Raw genomic sequence first — 21,570 nt, 5'->3', positions numbered from 1 at the left:
AAAAAGGATAAAGGCATAGGCTTCTTTTCTAGCTCAAAGTATTTAAAAGTAAACTCTGAAAGTTGGATGAGTGATTTCATCAAAGTACCGAGGTCAAGTCCCATTCTAATAAATACCACACCCACCTAAGAATTAGATTTTGAAGTCCCACTTACTACCTCACACACTTCATATAACAAGGGAACACCATTGCAGTGTAACAAAAGAAAGGATATAATTTTGGAAGGGTCATAAGCTTGTGGCATGCCAAGCAGCATACCTGTCACTCTGCAGAGGGGGTTACTTTTGCATGAAAGGATTAGAAAAGTCATGGAGAAAGACTGACCATGCAAAAATGTTCCCCAGTCACATCCTGAAGAATAATCTTAAAGCTGCTGGGAGCTGGGAGCCCTAGAATTATTCTGAGGAATTTAAGAACAGAACATCAGTAGACATTCACTGATTGGCTTCAATCTGGTCTAACTGCAAGGATCCAGACACACACAGTTACAAACTGGAGTTGATTTCAGGATCCTGGGTTGGCCTAAGTCTGATGGATGTCAGTTGGATGCACAGTTTTTATTTCAGAATGATTGTTAGTATGGCTGTTGAATGTTCTCTCTGATATGAGAGAAGCTTTTGAAAACATTTCTGGGTAACAAGACGCTGTCAAAGGAGTGACACATTATATAAACTCCAAAGTATAAAGCAATAGCTTTGGCTGATTGCTTGTAAGAAACTTCTGGGTGGCCTATTGCTTCTAAGTTAGTAAAGACCATCAATATAGTTTTAATGAACCTTGACAATGAACCTTGTTTGTTTATTTATTTATATGCTATGCTGAGAATGGGAACCCAGTGCTTCACACATGCTGGGCAAGTGCTGTATCACTGAGCCACAACCCCTGCCCCCAGAACTACAGTATTGATATTCTTAACCAGAAGACAAAATGTCATGAAATAATTAAAATATAGTAAGACAAAAAGGAGCATTTGGTATCCTCATCATTTCTGTTTTTTGTTGTTGTTGTTGTTTGTTTGTTTGTTTTTTGTTTGGTACTGGGAAATGAACTCAAGGGCACTCAGTCATTGAGCTACATACCCAGCCCTATATTGTATTTTACTTAGAGACAGGGTCTCACTGAGTTGCTTAGTGCCTTGCTAAATTACTAAGGCTGGCTTTGAACTCATGATCCTCCTGTCTCTGCTTCCTGAGATGCTGGGATTATAGGCATGTGGCACCACACCCAGCCTCATCATTTTTTTAACCTACAAATTTTACTCTCTGGATTTTGTAACTGGCTTGTATGGTACTTGCAAGTCCAAGTGAACAGAGGTGGCCACCAGTTGGATGCACAGTTTTTATTTCAGAATTTTTCTCACAGACTGAACACATGTGAGAAAAACCAACCAACCAACAGCACCGCTCAGATGTACCACCTGCTCAAAGTATATGAGGCTCTTGCCATCCCAGTGGCTCTGAGGATCCTTGCTCCTGGCCCCTCACCTCCTTCTCATCCTTCCAGTTGGACAGCTTACAACTTGAACAACCAGAAAAACAACAAAACCCAACAGAGGCTACAGAACCCCTCTGAGGTGTCATTATTGAAACATGATAGTGCAGAATCAATCTTCAGAGGTTAAGGAGGAAGTTTTTTAATAAAAAGTATAATGACTAGGTTGGACATTTTAGAAAAAACTAACTTTAAAAGGAAAGCATCAATGCATTTATAATCCCAGCTACTCAGGAGGCTGAGGCAGGATGATTGAAGGTTGACTGCCCACTTGGGAAATTTAGCAAGACCCCCAACTCAAAAAAAAAGTGTATAAGAGGACAGCATGAATTCAGTTTTGCATTGGCTTGGAGTTTGGAATTCTTCCTCTGGTTCCTATTGTTTGAGTATTGTCCTTATTAATAACACTTAGCTTTGTCTCCCCCATAGTGATAATGACAGGAAATGCTGGAAGTGCTGTGACAACCACTTTGCATGGAGCCTTCCTGCTGGGGAAGGTGTGTGTGTGTGTGTGTGTGTGTGTGTGTGTGTGCACGCTCCTGTGTCTTGTTTAAGACAGAGGAAATATAGACACCTGGCAGCAATGGAAACTGGGATTCCCCAGTCCTCAGCCTAAGGCCAGTGTAGACTGTCTACTTGTATTTTTAAAAATCAGACAGGACCAAAGTGTAAGAAAAAAACTGTTTCCACGCTCAATATGACTATCTTTGGAATTCTTCATTATTTCACAAAATACAAAGCTCAGACGTGAACGTCTACATCCACCACAAAATAGAATCAAATAAGTGGTTAGCACACAAACATAATGATCTTTTTCATTTTTAAAAATATAAATAACAATGTTCAAGGTTTTGCAAGTTTCTTCTCAACGTGTGTCTTTTTAAGGCTGTCGCAGACCCTTCATCAATGGTACTTGCACCCTGCCGTCAGGGTACCCTGCCCACCAGCACGAAAGGCCACTGTGGATACATTCCTGAGGGTGACACACTGATCTATGTCACCTCAGCAGGTTAAAACCTAAACGAGCAATCAACACCCTCCAACCAGTCCTCACAGTTTCATTAACTTTCTTTCTACTACAAAGTAACAATTGAAAGGGGAAAAGTTTCCAGCAGCATTCAAGCTCTCAAAAGATGAATCATGAAGGGCAAGAAGGAAAAACCAGGCTTCTTCCTGAATAGAACTTTCTTCCTCTTATCCAGGAAAGCCCCAATAACCCATGTAGTTTATACAGTGGTTTGTACTGAAACATTTTTTTTTTTTTTCAGATTAAATAGTGTTGAGAGAAGCCGGGATCTTTTGGTGGGGTATTTTAGGAGAGGTTAAAGTGGAGAGGTTAATGTTGGAAAAATGCCACTGAAAGTACATCCCCCAACAGGAGTCGTTTCGCTGGTGAGGTCTGGAGGCAGAGCCAGGGCCCCGGTCTTGGGAGTGAAGTCCGAGGGCAGACTCTCCAGCAGACACTTAACCTGCTCTTGGCCCAGTTTTATCTTGTCGTCCAGCTTGCGCTGCTCGATGAGGAGTGTCGACTTCATTTTCACGAAGTGCTGGTAATCCTGGAGTTGCTCCTCCGAGAGGTAATTGGCCAGGATGTCCAGCACCACTCGCTCCCTGCGATCCAGGTTCTCCTTGAGCTCCCGGGCATCCTCATGCTGCCCAGCCAGCATCTTCCTTTTCTCGTTCAGAGAGCTCTGCCAGGGCAAAACGGACAGATCAGCAAAGGGCACAGGGAAGGAAGAAAAGAGCCAAGCTCCCTGAAAGGCAACCTTCACAGGACGGCAAAATTAAGTTTCTACTTCAGTTGTTCGTTTTTATTTCAATTGTTGTTAGGAAAATAATGTTTTGAAAATCAACTTCTCACCCCTAGGCTGTACATTACATAGCTCTCTCCCTTGTACAGTGGTTTGGTAGCTTCAGGTTGAGAGGGGTACATTAGATGGCTGGGGTAATGACCTGACTTTCTGGCCATGGGCTTTAAAGGGCAATCAGCAAGGTACCTTGAGTGCCAGAGTGTTTCTCAAGTGTGGCTGCTAGGTCAGCAGCAGCAGCAGCACCTGGAAACTTGTTAGAAATGCAAATTTGCAGCCTCAATTTCACCTGCTGAATCAAAAACTGTGGGGGTGGCCCAGAAGATTTTTTTTTTTTGGTACCAAGGATTAAACTCAGGGGTACTCTGAGCCACATCCCCAGCCCTATTTTTTTGTATCTTATTTGGAGATACAAAACTCAGTCTCACTGAGATGCTTAGTGCCTTGCCTTTGCTGAGGCTGGCTTTGAACTCACAATCCTCCTGTCTCAGCCTCCAGAGCTGCGCTGCTGGAATTACAGGTGTGTGCCATCGCACCTGGCATAGCCCAGAAGTTTTGTTTTAACAGGATTTCATAGTGGTATTTTGAAAATTTTTTAAAGTTTGAGAACCTCTCCCTCATCCACAATGACAACTGGGCTATTATATTTCCCATCTCTAAAGAAATCAGTTTTGATTTTTTTTTTCAGGTTTCTTTTTCAGGCCTCTAGAAAGAAAATGAGAGAAATCCATCAAGGATATTGATTTCATATTCTAAGACTTTCTTGCACAAGCGCAAAGGTAGGGTAACACACTTTATTGTCTTTCTTTTGGTACTGAGGATTGAATCCAGAGGTGCTCCACCACTGAGTTACATCCCCAGCCCTTTTTATTTTGAGACAGGACTTTGCTAAATTGTTGAGGTTGGCCTCAAACTTGTAATCCTCCCGAGCAGCTGGAATTATAGGTGTGTGCCACCACAACTAGCAGTAGCATACCTCATCAGAGCTAAATATGCTTTGTAAAAATCTTTTTTTTTTTTTGTATCAAGGTATCAAGGCTTTAACCCAGAGGTACTTAACCACTGAGCCACATCCCCAGTCCTTTTAAAATATTTTAAAGACAGGGTCTTCCTAAGTTGCTTATGGTCTTGCTAAATTGCTGAGGCTGGCTTTGAACTTGTGATCCTCCTGCTTCAGCCTCCTGAGCCACTGGGATTACAGGCATGCACCACCACACCCAGCCTATAAAAATCTTTAATGTGCTTTTCTTTTCTTTTTAAAAATCTAACAAACTGACATGAATGTTGTTTTTAAATTTTAAAAAATTAGAATTTATTCTTTCAGGCTGTTCAGACCAAAATGATTGAGAAAAATTAAAATGTAAATTAGTCAAGAAATAAGATCAGTTAAATATCCTTCAGTACCAATTAGCTTATTTAGGATTATCAGAGGCTCATGTGTATTTGCCCTAAATCCTCCTAAACAGCCTGTCAGATCTTACATAATAATGCCTGGCGGGGAAAAGTACAAAGTTAAAAGTTTTATCTTATAAATATCTTTTCTCCACCCAGAAAACAACCCCAAGGCGTCAAACTTGGTTTCTTAATAAAAACCGATGCTGATGTAGTATGGGAAGGATCCAGGGAGACCACACAGAAAGCACGTAAGCTCAGAGTGCGTGACACAGAACATCTGGTGCATTTATCCAATGAGATCGATACTGCTGTTACCTGTCCTCTTCCTTCCAGACCTGGGTATGGTGGAGACACCCCAGTGCACCCTCAAAATGCCTAACAGTTTTGTTGTCTCTATTTATTAAATGTCAATATCTATCATCTTGCTTTTATCTTATTCTAGAAAGAAAGGGAGGAGGAGGTGGGGGAGGGAATCTCAGCAGTCTCTGACCTTAAGTGTCAGCCTTATCACATCTTGGCATGGAAGATGCTATCTTCTACCTTGGTCATCTATTCCCTCCTAGCTCCAAAGCGATTTTATCATCATCTTTTTCTGGGCGGGGGGGCGGGGGTAACCAGGGATTGAACCTAGAGGTGCTTAACTATGAACCCAGGGGTGCTTAACTACTGAGCCACATCCTCAGATCTTTTTATTTTTTTGAGACAGGGTTTTGCTAAGTTCGGAGGCTGGCTTTGAACCTGCAATCCTCCTGCCTCAGCCTCCAGAGCCACTGGGATTACAGGTGTGTGCTGGTGCACCTGGCTCTATTTTATCTTCTTGAGAGAAGGGATCCTGTCTAATAGCACCGCTCTTACGTTTGTGTGCTCACAGGGAAAACTTGCTGAACTGAGTTGCTAGGCCACATACCCTTTCTTCATTACTAGCGTCTTCACCAAGGCCGCTAAGGACATTCTCTACACGGGCCAGGCGCCCCGAGAGGGAGAGCAGCAGGTTCACCACCTTGTCCAGGTCCCCTATGAACATCTTGTACTTGTCAAACTCATTGGGCTTGCAGAGCTCACTGATCACAGCCTCCACCTCTTCTCCCAAGGCATTATTAAGCTTGATGTCCATGAGCAGACTCCCCTTGGCTTCCTGGAGCGTCTCCAGCTTGTGGGTGAGGCTTTCAATAAGCTCAGCCTGTAATGACAAAGAGACAGCGAACATCACCAGCAGCAGTCAAAGTGAGGAGGAGGATTCACATCTTCCAGCCACAGCTTCTCTTTTCTCCAAGGCTCAGCAGAATGCACCCCTGCTCTATAAGGCCCACTCCTGGACAGCAGGCCATAATATTCTTTCGTTCCCTTGAATGTCTACAACGGTTTTCCCTGAACCTATTCAGTCCCAAAGGCCAGCACCTGCCTACACATGGCCTGATCATGTTTTTCCCGTGTGTCATGTGGTGTACCACTCTGCTTTACCAACTGGTTTGTTAACTAATATTTAAAAGTCCTTTCAAGACAGGTTTTCAACTGATTCAACAATACTGTGGATAGGCGGGCAGGTAGGGCAGACATTCTTCTTGATTTACAAATAAAGAAGTCAAGGGTCAGAGGACTGAAGAAACTTGTTCCGGGTTGAGAGAGGAGTGGACTGTTAGTCACAGTCACCATGTGCAGAGCAATTACTATAAGCCCATGCACCAAGAAAAACTAAGCTGATTATCTCACCTAGTCTCTCCCCACTGTAGGACTCTTATCCACACACAACAAGTGGGGATACGAGACTGAGGTGAAGCAATGTTCTAAGACACATGCACCAGCGGGCAGGGCCACCCTGAGTGCCGGCCAGCCTGACTTGGGGGCCCACCCTCGTGCAATCATCAGAAATACTGCATGGGGACCTTTTCCAGCGTCAGCCATTTGTTCTTTTTACATCACCTCACTGTCTCTCCTCATCAGAGCATTGACAACCTAATTCTAAATTTCAATACTTACGAAACAGGGCTGCACAAATAGTATATATGTAACTGAAGGAATGAAGTCAACGCCTTAGCGGTTTCAACTCTGAGTTCATTTACATTAAATGTCTACTACTTTGCTGCAACAGAAATTAAACTCTATGGTTTTTGTCATTAGCCTTTCATCTTTCTCTTAGCCTAAGGCGACCACATGGAAAAAGAATACAGTCCTTTCTTCTAAATTTATTGATCACTAAAAGATTTCTAGCTTAAAACACAACACTTAAAGGCCAAATTACGTGGCTCCAATTAAAAGCCTGGTTAAAAATCAAGGTACAACCTTTGAGTTGGAATATATCTTCATTTTAAAGGATTGGGGTAACAACAAAGAAAAAGATATCAGTATTTCTGTCTAGCAGAATTGAAGGGTTTGGACAACTTTTTTTTTTTTTTCTACTATTGCTTCACCACAGAGGGCCATCAGGAATACAGTGACAGTGCTACAGGGAAATATTTGTTTCTCCACAATCTGCCCATCTTAAACCTGAACCTCCAGAGGTTCCTCAATGTTAGGTTCACAATATCTCTGAAATGTCCAACTTCTGGTTTGAATGGTGACATCCCAAGGCCCTCTTAACTTGCCTAATTCCAAAGGCCTATAAAATTCACCCCTGCTACACCATCTTGTGGGTTATAGTCTTTGTCTTAACAAACCAGGGAAAGCCAAAGACAATTTTAGTAGGAAAAAAATGTCCAGTGTATAAGCATTTTACTCCTCCTCTGAAGACTGAGCCCAGAAAAATGCAGTCGGAAGAGAATGATGTCTAATGTTAATTGTTTAATTTTCCTTATTGTCTCCTGGAAAATGCCATTGTTTTCCCCAAAAGCACTGCTGGCTGGCAGCTATGGTACCTGCCTGCAAGACAGCATGGCAGGTACCACCATTAAAATGCCTGGCAAGGTATGACGACCCTTTGTTGTGATAAGTTCATATTGAGAGAAGAGCAAGGATTGGGAAGGAAAGCAGTGGGGAAAACCAACCTTGCTCAACGTTCTCACTGGACAAGAACAAAGCAAGTCAAATGTCGCTGTTCCTGTTTTTCAGACAGGCAATGAGAGTGGCTGCCATAAGAGGCCACATGAGGGCAGCCCTAGAGTTTTTAATCTTGTAGGGTCCGGCTCCCGGGCTTGTCACGCTAACATTACCAGGTGATACCTTCTCCTAGAAAATTGGGCTACCAAACTCAAAGAGGTAGTTCACTGAGCAAAACATTACTCCGCTCAGAAAAGGCCTTTTGCTCATTCAAATCTTCAGCATGTTTCAACCCCACATCTTGAGAAATAAAATTTCTAGAAAATGCTTTTTTAAAAAACCCCTGAATTGTAGAAAGAAAAGGCAACAGTCTCATGATCTCCATTATTCCTCTAAACATTTATGACTTCTTTTTGAAATGAACATTGCATGTCATTCTTGGAAGGAGGTCAAAGCACTTTTAATAGTTTAATTGATGTCATTTAAAAAATTCTCATTTTGGCTCACAGAGGCTGGTAGTTTAAGGGACAAATGTGATGATTAACAATTTGCACATGAACAGAACCACGAGGACAAGTAGTTTGGCCTCACATGTAAGAGGGTCAGGGCCAAGGATGTAGCTCATTAGTAGAGCGTTTGCCTAGAATGCAGAAGACCCTGGGTTCAATCCCCAGCACTGTAAAAACACAAAGTCATTGGGATGAGTGGTGAAAAGAGGGGAGAACTCACTCTCCTGAGATCTGCTGACCTTGGCTCAACTCTCTCAGGCTCCCAAGAGATCGGCATATTCAATGCTCTAGGATGGTCAAAAGGACCTGCCACCGTGGACAGCAACTGGAGGTCAGGCTAGTCTAATCTACTAGGTCTTTCCCTTCCAGAACTGGTTTTGGTTTTCAAAGACATCAGTGCTGAGTAGAATCCTAAAATGTGTCACAGGAACCTGCTGTATATTCCAGGCTCCACGGTCTAAAGAACAGAAGGAAAAAACATGTCCAGGAGTGGTATGGGGAGGCTTCTGATGGGAAAAACCAGTCTGCATTCTGTTGAGAATGATTTGCTGGGCTGCCGTGCAGTATCTCACAGCTCAGCCATGGACACTAAAACAGGGTAACTATGAGGGCATCTCTGTCATTTCTGGGACTATTGCATATTTGGATGGTATTTGAAAAAGAATTTTTTTCCCACCAAGCTCTTAAATGTGCAAATTTGGGTTAGAAATATGCAACAAAGAGGACAAAAAGGGAAAGTTGATTGTACTACAGTCATTTCTTTGCTAGACAGATCTCTTAAAAACAAAACACTAAGCAGAAATCACTGTGAGGGACAGGAAAACAGGTGTGTGTGTGTGTGTGTGTGTGTGTGTGTGCGCGTGTGTCAATAACACCCTAGTCTCTCAGGAGCTACTTAATTTGTAAAATCATTGACATTTGTCCATTTAGCTTCTCCTCTGGCATAAACTGTTAACTCAGCCTGCATGAGATGCTATTTATAAGGGTTCTTTCTCTAAATATAGTTTAACAGACCCTCCCTCCTACCTCCCCATCTGCAAGCAGAAATATCCTGCTGGGCCCTCCCCTCCTTCCTCACAGCTTCAGGACGAGCACAGACTATGAGTCAGAGACAGGCTCAGACATAAAGCTCACCATGAGGCAAGGTACTTGACTTCTGTGTCTCAGTGACCCACAGCAAGGGGATAACACCTAAGACTAATAATAATGTTGTATTGAGCTTTTTCTCCATGCCAGACACTGTTCAATTGTTTTTCTCTTCAGTTACTACTTACAATAACCTGATGAGACAGGTACTATTATCATCCCCATTTTTCTGATGAGCAAAATGAGGCAGGTAGAGGTTACTGAACTTGTCCAAGTCCCTACAGTTAGAACAGACTTAACCTGTAACAGGTTGTCTGGCTCCAGGATTCATACTTTTAATCATTACATTAAAAACAGTTCATAGGAACACTAGGGTCAAACAAAATAAGGCACTTTAGAAAAGTATCATTCATATTCAAGGTTGGGGTGTGTGTGTGCCTTCATAAAATCAGGCACCATCTGAAGGACACACAGCACTTGCTTGGGTAGCCATCTTGAGGGGAAGACCCAGCTTCTCTCTCTGCTTGGGGACTCGTGCCCATGGTATGCCAGCAACGTCACTACCAACACATTTGGCTTCTGTGGACACTCTTCACTCAAATGAGAATAACATAGGAAGATTGGGCAAGTGGCTGGGGTATGGAACCAGAGTGGAACTGAGGTGATGACGAGGGCTAGGTAAAGCCATTTCTACCTCGTTGGCTGTGGTGTTGGATTTAAGTGGGAAGATCCAGGCTGCAGCACGTTATTGCCGCCCTTGGCGGAATTCCATCAGAGAGAGTCAGGGCAGTGTCTGTCCCTGGGACAGCAACGGGATCAAACCTGCTTCCCATGCAGAGTGACCTGATCAGAGTGCAAAGATCATGGGGACTTGACTGCCATTTCCAATATCCCCTAGCACATTCTCTGCCCAAAAACGTTCTTTACCACATTTTTCTTGGGAAGGCTTGTGACCAGAATGTCATCTTATCCATAGGCTCTTGGTTCCAGTTATCAGAATTCTTTCTGATAACAGACTAGAATGGATAACATACTAGAAACAATATTAAATCTCTTCAACTAAACTCATCTCCCTCCCCAAAGTGGTCTCCTTGCTTTCTCTGTTCCAGTTATGACCTCCACCTAGGCCTGGAGCTGGGGAATCATCCTTGACTCTTTCCTCTCTTCATCCCCCACATCTAATCTGTCACCAGGTTCTGCCTGTTTTTACTTCTTTTTCTCTATTTTTGATCAATTCCTCTGTCTCTCACTGCTATTACTGCACTGTCCTGAGATTATCATCATTTCTGTATCATGACCCTGGCCAACAGAAATGATCCAATCTAAAGGACATAAAAAAAGAAAAATGAGCAGAGCTTCTGGGACTTGTTGGTCAATATAAAAAGGTCTAATATTGTTTCACTGGACTGGGAGAGGAGAAGAGAGGTTAAGGTGTAAAAATATATAAAGACATAGAGGCTGAAAACCTCCCAAATTTGGTGGAAGATAAAAATTTACAGAATCAAGAAGTTCAGCACATTCCAAACAGGATCAACTCAAGAAAATCAGGTCCATACAGATCATAATCAAACTACCAAAAGCCAAAGAAAACACCCATTGCATATAGAAGCAAATATTTAAATAACTGTACATTTCTCAATGGAAAGCAAGAAGAATATGAACAGTATGGAACAACCTTTTTAAAGTGTTGAAACTAAAATTTCAACTCAGAATTCCATATCCAGTGAAAATGTCAAGAGTGAAGCTATAGTTTTTACTGAGTTTCATGCTTAGAAATATCTTAGGTTTTTGATAACTTTAAATATTAGATAATGAATTATTATTTTACAAAAGGTAGAAGCCTATACTTTGCCTCAGAATACTGACCAAGCATCAATTTTTAAGCCACTATTAGGAAAAGCTTGTTATATGTTAGGAAGAAAATTGCTTTTTTTTTTTTAATACCAGGATTGAACCCAGGGGCACTTAACTACTAAGTCAAATCCCCAGCCCTTTTTGTATTTTATTTAGAGATAGGGTCTCACTAAATGCTAAGGCTGGCTTTGAACTCTTGATCCTCCTGCCTTAGCCTCCTGACTACTTGGATTACAGGTATGTGCCACCACCCCCAGCAGAGAAAATTGCATTTTTGAACTTAATGCTGAACACATTAATAGATTCCTTCAATACTATCATTATTTAAAGCTCATTTTGTTTCCAAATCAGATGTTAAGTGATACTAATGGAAATTCTATTACACATTTATAAACTTGTAGTTCTTTAAAACAAACACAAAACTAATAGCAGAGTTCTCCACTGCCACAGGATAAAATCTGAACTTCAGCATTTTACACAAAATCTTGTGTGATCTCCATGACGTTCTGGCCCCTGTGGATCCTGAGGGCCTCGTCATCTACCATTTATGTGGACTTTGAAGTATCTTTTCTGCACTATCTATCTGCATGCTTCTCTGTGCTTTTTTATCTATCTCTCTGGGGTTTCCTAGTGCTTTTCCCTTGGTCTTAAATGACCCCTTTCTCTTGTCCTGACTCACTCTGACACATTCTTTAACACTGAGCTTGGGTTTTATTTCCTCCAGGGAGCCTCCCTTGATTCCACCCTCTGGATTAGGTCCTGTTTCTCTAGGCTTCCCTACAATGGTACATCCATCCATCAGAAGACCCATAATACTGCACCAGTCCAAAGGCTCCATCACTGAAGGAAGAAGAAACCAAAATACCTCTGATGGTTGTTAGGACCCTCCCCAACGAAATATCCTATTCTCATCCTTCTCCCTCCCTGTAGGACCAGATAAACCCAAGGGGCAAGTTTCTATCTTTCTGGTGCTATGGGTGAAGAGAAAGAACAATTGTGAGTTGCTTTTCCTCGTAAGTAGCTGGTTTAGGAAAACTAAGTGCTCTCCAGCCCCCTTGGCAACAAGATGCCGGCTTACAACAAGCATCTTAACGTGGAAAACACAAGATGCATCAACACTGCCTCTCTGGATGGCATCACCTTAAGAATCTCTCTGCTGAGAACAGGATAGGAGCATCCTGCCGTCTTGTATCTTAGAGCTTAAACAGCATGTTAGTGTATGTTAGTTACTTTGTCCCCACAACTGCCATGTGAGGAATCACCATCACTGTTTCATAAGGAACACTGAGGGTCAAAAAGAGTCAAGCTACTTGCTTAACTTTATTAAACCCCAGTCATTTTACCTGTGATCTTTCACAGTGTACTTTTGACGTTTTTCTTGGTACAATCCAACGCTGGGGTTCTGCCCTTTCTCATGTCATTCAGCAAGCATGCATTTTGTACATACTAGGTGTAAGGCCTGGATTATGTGCCTGTTTGGGAGACAGCTTCTCCCTGGTGCCCCTCCGTACCCTGGGAGTGGGATTTTGTCTTCTGAAGCCTGATGCTTCATTTGAAGGCACGGTAAATGACTTGAAGCTCCTCGGGCCTCAAATGGCTGATACTACTGTCCTGATACTTTTGGATTAAAATGGGATTTAATTGGTTTTATGTTCAGACTCTGGGTCTAGTTAATTATACTCAGACGATCTCCATTTTAGCTCAGTTCCAGGGCTGTGAGGGTTAGAGACAGATGACTTTGGAGCAGTTTTTAGCAGGTTCTGGGGTCAAATAGACTTAAGGTTAAAATCTGACTCTACTATTATGAACTGTGTGACCCCAGCACTCAAGTTCTTTAATTCTGACTATTTTAGTGTAAAATATGCCAATACAGGAGGAGTCAGTGGGATTTAGTATAAATAAGGAATATATGCAGCACTGTGTAAAAGATAAATAAGTAAAAATAAATAACACAGTTCATACCTGAAACACAGTGTTATTACTTGTTTCCTGTGAGGACGAATTAATACATTATTTTTTCATATTCTTAGTCTAAAAATACTTTTTGCCACCTCATCCTCAGAGTGAGAGGGTGATAATAAAGTGATGAAAAAGCAGCTAAAACAAATTAAAATGGGAGAAAAGCAACAAGTCACCTGCCACACTGCTACTGTAATGTAGGTGTGTCTACATGTAGAAAATAAGACAACAAAAATGTCTGTAAAATGTTTGGCTGAAGATGTCATGGCAACCTGCTGCATCTAATAGTGTTTAGATAGCTTCTTCTTTGGGATAAACACAGACCAACTGGGATAAACACAGACTAAGAGTAAAGTGGGTTTTTTTCCAACCCCAGGATCCATAAAATGGAGGTGCTCTGCAGAGAGGGAGACACCAGGAGATAAGCAATAAAGCCAGGACTGAGAGGGATAAACGCCAATGTCTGCACGCCCAGCCTCAACCCACAGGGCTGGAGCAGCAAGGGGAAGAATACATGGACCCAAGTGCTTCTTAAATCCCTCCTGCCCTGGGGTCCATATCCTGTTTTGGTTCATTTCCAACAGATTACCAAGCGGGCTTGGGATATATATTGTGGAATAAATGAAATAAAATCACATGAGAGAATTTCTCCTGGAATGAGGGCAACTAAACACCATCCTCCAAAGAAGCAAGCTCTGAGTGTCCTTTGGCAGCACACAGGTCTGAGATGTGAGGAGAGCAGCAGGCCTGGTGGAAGGCAGCCTCTCTGGGGTTATAGGCAAAGCGGAACGGCAACAACTCTCTTTCCTACAGACACAGCCCAGCTTAGATCTCCATGGCAGGTGGGAAGACCACAGCAACAGCATGGTCATTTTAAAAATGTCTGACATTTAAAATTTCTGTAGGAGTACCAAATGCTAACAAGTACATTCCAATCCCGTGCTTTCAAGTTCTTCATTAAGGTATTGCAAACAGAGTTGGGAATAGACAAACAAAGGTTAATGTTACTTTTTCTCAGAAGTGTCTTTCAACAATTGGATTCTCTTTTCCTAAACAAATTTTACAGATTTTCTAGCTATCTTTTTGACCATCAAATATAAAATGAAAATTACTCAGACTGCTGAGATCCCTGTGCTAGTCTAGGAGGCTGGAGACCGAGGTCCCAGTCTACTTCTGAGACTTTTAAGAAATAACTTCATTCCTCTAAGCATCACTCTTGTCATATGTTAAAATGAAAATGACAGTAGCTGACCTATCATGCCTACCTGCAGGAAAGCTGTGAAAAAATCGGTTCAAGTGCCATGCAAATCCAAAGTCTAATAGTGGTTTTGGTAAAATCTGATGATATGACAGATTCCTTGACCTCCTGCCCTACTGGCCAGTAGCCCTGCTAATTATAAGGACCTTGACAATCTTTCTGGGGAAGAAGAACAAGGGTAACCTCATTCTTTATTTACCTTTTTTTCATTGATATCCATCTGCTCCTCTTCCTCAGCCACCTCCTCTGGCATATCTTTGATTTTGTTCAGAAGCTCAGCCTTGGCAGCAGACACACTGTAGTAGGCAGAGCAGTTGACCAATGTGCCCACCATTTCCTTGTCTTCACTCCTGGACCATAAAGAACACAAAGTACAGCTGCACTTAGCACAAACTTCATCACCAAAAATGGTCTGTCTATTCATAAATATGTAAAAAGTTCTATTTGGTTTCTTCCCTGGAGATCAGGATAAATTAGTAGTTTTTATAAATGCATGAAGCCAGGCAAATCCAGAATGGAAAAACCATGGAAGGCCATACTGGGGATGGAGTGGAAGTCAGGACTGTGGCCTTGCCAGAACCCTCTGGCAAGTCATTTTACCTCTTTGTATGCTGGGAGCCATTAGCCAAGTAGGTATGACAATTTCCTTGCCAGCGTATCCCATGTTGCTTAGTGGAAGGACTCGTGGAAATAGGACATTTTGCAGTGACATTGCATCTAAGGTGACCTTGCTCAAGGACCAAGGCGGATCCCAGTTTAGGGCGTTCCCGGTTTAGGTTCCAGGTTTAAGGTTTAAGGTTATTCCTGCTGGGAATAGGGCGTATCCTGTTGCCTGAGTTCCCCTTGAGTTCTCACGGGATTCAGACAGTATTTTTGGGGAGACAGAAGCCCAGAGGGGGTGGATTTGGGCAGAGAACGTGGATTTCCCCAGAACGTGATTGTAGACGGCTGGTGTGAATTCGGGAATAAAGAGTTGCTGTTTGAATCTACAAGCTGTGTGGTGGCTCGTGCATTTGTGCCCAGCCAGACTGCGGCATTTGTACGTTTCTCCTTTTATAATAAATATAGGAAAAATGTTGCCTGCTTCATAGAAAGACAATGCACAGCCATGGCTTAACTGCTATGGAATAATTTTCAAGATGCTGCATAAGTCCTAGGTTTTAGGTTAGTTATCTCCTACTTTTCTTTTGTTACCTATAACCTTTCTGATACCCACTGTACTGTTGCTTAGACACTTAAAAGTTTTCCTCTTCAGTCTGATACCCCAGGTGAGCCTGGGAAATCCAGAGCTTATCAATCCCCAGAGAAATAATATAGAATGTAAAATCTACTCATTAATTATGCAATGGGGCAGGTTTGGGGAAGTCCTTGAAGGTTGTAGGAAAAACTAGGAACTGACAGACCTGATTTCTAATGTATCATCTTTTGTTGTAATCAGGTTGCCTTTCAAGAGTTCAGATCCTACCCACCTAATAAATGACTCTAAGTTAGGTTCTCTTGGAGAGGAATTTTCATTACTTCATTTCACAATAGCATCATTCTACTATGGAATAAAGAACCACAAAAATAACTAATACTTACTGGTTTCCTGCTTGATGATTACCCTCTGAGCAACACATCTACATTTAATCCAGTTGGTTAAAAAATAAGAAAAAGGTCTTCGACAATATTTGTTTTAAACTTTTATGAGAGAATCCATTGTGTCTGTCACATGTGGGCTTCTCAGGAATCTGATTAAAACTCACAACAGGACAATGCTCATTTTCACCAGAAGATGGCGTCTGCCATCCTTTTGACATCTCCAGAGCATCTCAGGGCTGCAAATGCTTGAAGACCATTTCACTTTTAAATAGACACATGTTTGTGATGGCAATACTTTTCTAAGGATGTATTTCTAAATTACTTTGGTCTTTTTTTTACAGTGAGTGATCAAATTAACAGAATGAACCGAGTATAACCACATGTGATGAACTGATTGGCACAGCCACCAAAAATTCATCTTTGGGGCCCCCCAGCATCCAGTGGATTGCCCTGTTGCAAGTGCTCAGTAATGTCTGCTGAACACAGGAGCCTGGGTAAACCACCTCACCTTAGTCTCTGTACCCACGTATCAAAAAGAAGAGGTTGGGCCAAGTGACCATAAGATCTTGAATCAGGAGAGCCTTTGATAACAAAACAGCTTGTAAGTACTACATAGCTCTTTCCTCTCTCCCTCCCCTAAAAAATAAAACATGGCGTTCCCATTAGTAAGTTAGTTAGGATCAGCTATAAATTTCTAAAATTCAAGTCCAAATTGGGATGAAATGTCTGTTTTTATTTAGTCTAGAAACTGCTAAATGCTGAGTCTCAGTCTGTTGATCCACATAGTTTTCACTGAAAATTAAAAAGAAAATAAAAACCACTCTAAATCATTCTCATTGTAGTCCTTTAAGGAAATCACACATGCAAGAAAATATCCAGGAGAAATCAAAAGAAAAAGAAACACAGAGTGTTCTTTCACTGTGGCAGGGAGACATGCCAGACCAGTCAAAATGTGCCTCAGGGAGATGTAGGAGCAGAGGCTAAGGGGCTAAGCAAATTCAGAAGAGTGAGCCCTATGTGGACCTTTCTTGATTTTCAGGATTTGAGCAAATACTCACCCTAATGCCTCAAAGGGGAATGTTTAGTGTAGTAAATGGATCTATTTCTCTAGGCTCACGTGCTTTTTAGAAAGACCACGTTCAACCTCAGCCTCGGGTGGCCTCAGCCATGCCCATACTTGTACTTGCTTCTTTCTCAGAACCGAGTCCCAGAGGCCTCTCTGCAAGAACAACTCTGAGAGAGAATGGGCACCTGCGCATTCTCTGAGTTAAGGGCACTGGGTCAATGCTAAGGGCTGAGTTCAAGTCCAGGGATCATCCCTCACATAGTCTATGCCTTAGTGGAGAATGGCCTTAATTCCTCTGAGCTTCGGTTTCCTCATTTTTGAATCAGAAATAAAACTGGCAGGTTTTATTTCGGAAAGTTCTTATGAAGATTAAATGAGATAATGCTTAAATAAAGAAATTGATGCAATGCTTGATACAGGGGTATTAATGACGACTGTTATTACTATTGCTATCATTTGTGTTGTTGTTGGGCCTCTGTCCCACATCTGAATCCCCAGGCTGAGATGGAACATCAGGGATCTGAGATGGGATGTGTTAGGGATGTATGGAAGTAGGAAACATCAGGTAAGCATCCCTAGACTAATCACCCCACAATAGGAGATTAATTGTTTCTCTAGGCCATTTCCAGGGACTTACCTCTTGCCTTCATGTCCTGGGCAGGTGACAGCTCTCTGCATGACCTTCCTCTTTATGCTGTTTTCCTTCAGCAAGTTAACATCTCGGGGAAATAAACCTTCCATCAGGTCCATAGTTGTCTTCATTCTGGAGTCTGGATCCAAAATGTCTGCCAGAGATTTGTCTTGGTGGATAATTTCCTTGGCCAGAGCCTCAGTTCTGATGTCTTCTGAGGTCTTCTGAGGATCAGAACTGCCTTTCTTTTCTAAACCCTGAGTTACACTGACTGGTTCATGCATGAGGCTTTGGGTTCGGCTGGGAGGTGGCTGCCCCGGGCTTGGCTGCTTTCCAAGAGATCCAGCAAGTTGAGGCTGAAGACTCATGAAGGAGGGAGGGTTGGACTTGTTGGTCTCTGAGCCTCTGACAGAAGTCTGGGGTCTGGAAGCCAGGATCTGACCACCTACCAGAGGGAGTGCATCAGGCATGTGTCTTTCCCTTGCAGTTGTCACCTTGGAAAATTTGCTGTCGCTGTAAGTATACGGGCGGGGGGGGGGGGGAGAATGGCAAGAGAAGAGTCAACAGAGTGTGGAGGAAGAGCGAGGGAGAGGCTTTCTGCCTCAGGGCTGCAGCTTCCCATATTAGGAGTGGGGTGAAGCGTCACTTTTCTGAGGTTATCCTCCCCCAAACCATGGGGTTCTAAAGGACCTTCTCCCAAGTACAGCAGTAGGTTCCAGAAAGGCTGTCATCTCCTGAGGGAGACGGATTCAGTAAGAATTCAATGTTGGGCAATGTTGCTATTATATTCCAGAGCTTTCTAAAAGGCTGAGGTGAAGAGGAGATAGTGGTAGTAAGTCATTTCTGTGGTGTTCAGAGGATGCTACCCTCGTTTTGTATTTGGGGATTCTGAGAGATCGCTTGTCTTAGGGCCTATGTATTGGGAATGCTCCTTCCCTGCTCTGGCAGTGAGTGAGCAGCAGCTAGAGGGAATGCATGAAGGCAGAGGGGAGCTGAGCGGGGTCAGGGCTGAAGGACTGGCATCTGTGAGATGCCCTTGTGTTCCTATTGGTAGTGGCCTGGGGCAAGAGGAGGTTTTACCTCAGCATCACTGACCTTTAGTTCTATTCTTTTTGTTTTTATTTTTGGTACCAGGAGGGGTTGAACCCAAGGGATGTTTAACCGCTGAGCCACATCTCCTAAGGGTCTTGCTAAGTTGCTGAGGCTGGCCTTGAACTTAGGATCCTCTTGCCTCAGCCTCCAGAGTGCTGCAATCAGAGGTGTGTGCCACCGTACCCAGCTTAGCTCTATTTTTTATTCCTTTCTGTGGACATGGGTTACCTCTGGACAGAGCAGCTGCCTCCACACTGTGTGTGTGTCTAAGCATGGAAAGTAAGCCTGCTTAGTTTGGGGGTTCAGTATCAGAAGACACCCTTACATTCAGACAGAAGCCATACTGTTCAATGTTCATCTATCCGTTAAAAAAAAAAAAAGTGGTATTTTGCCTTCTATACACCTTCCTAATTTGTCTTATTTAACTGACTCAGAACTCAGCCAGGGAAGGGGAATGGGCTTTATTTAGACCCCTTCAACCTATTACACTCATGGAAGTGAAATGTGCCCCCTGGGTTTTGGCTTTCATTTTCACTACTCATCCCTTGGTATCCAATAAACAAGAGCATAACTACCACCCAAGGACAACAAATAAGGCAGTTCTGCCAACTCATAAGCTGAGTTTGTATGAAAATATCTCCATCCCAGGGTGCTCCTGAGGCCAACAGAAGGATCTGCAAAACCTGGACATGAGAATCTTCTATTAATGAAGGAAACCCTCTTCCTCCTCAGCCAAAGGCTTGCCTTACCCAGAGGCCACTCTCACCTGCTGCTGGAACCCTCTTGAGCCTCGCTGTCCAGCGCCGCCTCATGCACAGCTTGGGGAGGAGGTGGGGGGAAGTCATCCGAGCATTTCACTGGGGTTTCCTGGCTCGGTGGAGGGGGTGGGGGTGGGGGAAGAGCTTCAGATGTAGGGCTAGAGGTGGCTGTGGGGCGCAAGTCCTTCACAAACACTTCGTCATCATAGTCTTCCCGAGGTGGTGGGGAGGCCTGAAGGACAGACTCGGATATTCGGAGAGAGATCCTCCCTGGAGTGTCTGGGTCAGAAGTGCTGCATGAACTTGAAAGACTAGGCTGCTTTTTATAGTGCTTCAGGTTTGCAAACTCAGGCGAGGAGGCTTCCTCAGGAAGGCTGTCCTCTCTGACCGTGTGGACCCATTTTACTCGGGAAGGTGGTGGCCGCTGAGGCAGGGAGACTCTCTTCCATGCTCCCTCTTCTACCCCATGTTCTGGGATGTTGAACTCACAGCTTCTTGGACTGGAAGGCTGGGTCAGGGTGTGACCATTGCTTCTGTGGGTGACCACAGGGACATAGGGAGAAACAGGCTGTCGACCTGCCTGCCCATCCCTTGCAGTCTGCTGATCAGTGGCAAGCTGTGAGCAGCAGCTAGAGGGAATGGATGGAGGCAGAGGGGAGCTGAGCGGGCTCAGGGCTGAAGGGCTGGCATCTATGAGATGCCCTTGTGTTCCTACTGGTAGTGGCCTGGGGCAAGACATTCTGCTGGCTTGCCTTGGATGGTCCAGGGCTCCAGGACACTCATTAGCAATTGAGGAACCACCAGTTGCTTTGCAGCCTGAGCCACCCCAACGAGCGGTAGGATGGTGAATTGACAATGGCATCTCTTCTCGGCCTCTTTCTGAATAACTGAGTGATCTGCAACGGGGTAAACACGAGGGTTACAGCTCTGAATACTGAGCCCAAGATTCGTTATACAGACAAGAAATACATTTGATGGGAAGAACTCCCCCCCACCCCCCAATAAGAAGCTGCATACTTCTTCCTGTGGCTGCTTGTAAACAGAACCAGGCTGAAGTATCAGACAGGCATAAGCCCCAACAGGAACACGTGTGGAACAGCCTGTGTTCATGGCATCTCCTGTTAATTCGCCCCGCTGCCTGCACACATACACACACAAGGTGGCCTTGGAGCACAGGCTGCAGGACATCAAGGGAAATACGTGGTACACTTCTTCAGCTCCTTTTAGGACTACTTTGAGAAACAGCTGCTGGAGCCGGGGGAAAAAGGTTGCTGCCTCATTCTCTCCCAGGAGGACCCCAAGGAAGAGGTCTGCCTGGAGAGCACCTGCACGGGCTGCTGGACTTGAAGGTTTTATTTATAACTGCCCCTGAATCTCCTAGTGTTTTCATTTCCTAAGATGAAAAATAAAAAGGAGAGGAGAGCCTCACCTAAGGAGCTACTAAGCATTACCTCTGGAAACAAAGACTGACATAATAAGCAAGCATGGTGCATGGTGATTTAAACTTTCTGAATAACTGAGTGATCTGCAACGGGGTAAACACGAGGGTTACAGCTCTGAATACTGAGCCCAAGATTCTACCCCATACTGAGCCCAAGATTCTAGCTGCCAGAGAAAACCCAACAATTCCAGATACATTCGTTACTGTGTATGAAGGAAGAGACAAAATGGAGTCTGCAGCACTGCCTGCCTGTGAGGCAAAAGTTACTGTGAGGATAAGAAAGCAAGCTCCAGCACATCCATCGTTTGTGAATTCCATATCTGTATTTCCCTGACTGGCTCTGCAAGGAAATCTGGAGAGCAGATGGCACTTTTCATTTCACAGATTTGACTCCTATGAGGAGCAGTGCCTCGGTCCCATATCAGACCACATCAGAGCAGTGGTACGGGGTCTGCCACAAAACCACGTGTCAGGCGAGGATAATGCAGCATATGGAAGGGAAAGACCGCAAAGACCAAATTAGCTCTTCTCAAGCCTTTTTCTTTGTTATAGATGCAGATGGTTGAATAAAGAGTCCATCTCTCTCTCAGATGCAAGCCCCCCTTTCCATCACAGACCCCTTCAAGAAGATAGTTTATCAGGAACCCCTCCACACCTAAGATGAGCT

General features: G+C 43.5%; 1 protein-coding gene across 4 annotated transcripts in view; it reads right to left on the bottom strand.

The window, feature by feature from the left end:
* Window positions 1-2,190: 2,190 nt before the first annotated feature.
* The window catches only part of Shroom3 (shroom family member 3), a 173,666-nt gene continuing 154,286 nt past the window's right edge, over window positions 2,191-21,570 (bottom strand). For all 4 annotated transcript variants that reach the window (XM_046459026.2, XM_058584238.1, XM_046459035.2 and 1 more), the window contains 5 exons: window positions 19,471-20,358; window positions 17,619-18,125; window positions 14,534-14,684; window positions 5,603-5,875; window positions 2,191-3,183 (listed from right to left, as the gene is read on the bottom strand). In XM_046459026.2, coding sequence (XP_046314982.1) covers window positions 2,815-3,183; window positions 5,603-5,875; window positions 14,534-14,684; window positions 17,619-18,125; window positions 19,471-20,358 — 2,188 coding nt within the window. In that variant the 3' untranslated portion in view covers window positions 2,191-2,814. The remainder of the gene's footprint in view (window positions 3,184-5,602; window positions 5,876-14,533; window positions 14,685-17,618; window positions 18,126-19,470; window positions 20,359-21,570) is intronic.

Source organism: Marmota monax, unplaced genomic scaffold (assembly GCF_021218885.2).
Source record: "Marmota monax isolate L192 unplaced genomic scaffold, Marmota_monax_Labrador192_F-V1.1 WCK01_AAM20220418_F8-fsc00112, whole genome shotgun sequence".
In the NCBI taxonomy this organism is placed as follows: domain Eukaryota; kingdom Metazoa; phylum Chordata; class Mammalia; order Rodentia; family Sciuridae; genus Marmota; species Marmota monax.
The sequence above is the reverse complement of the archived record's forward strand: the minus strand, read 5'-3'. Positions and strand labels throughout refer to the sequence as shown.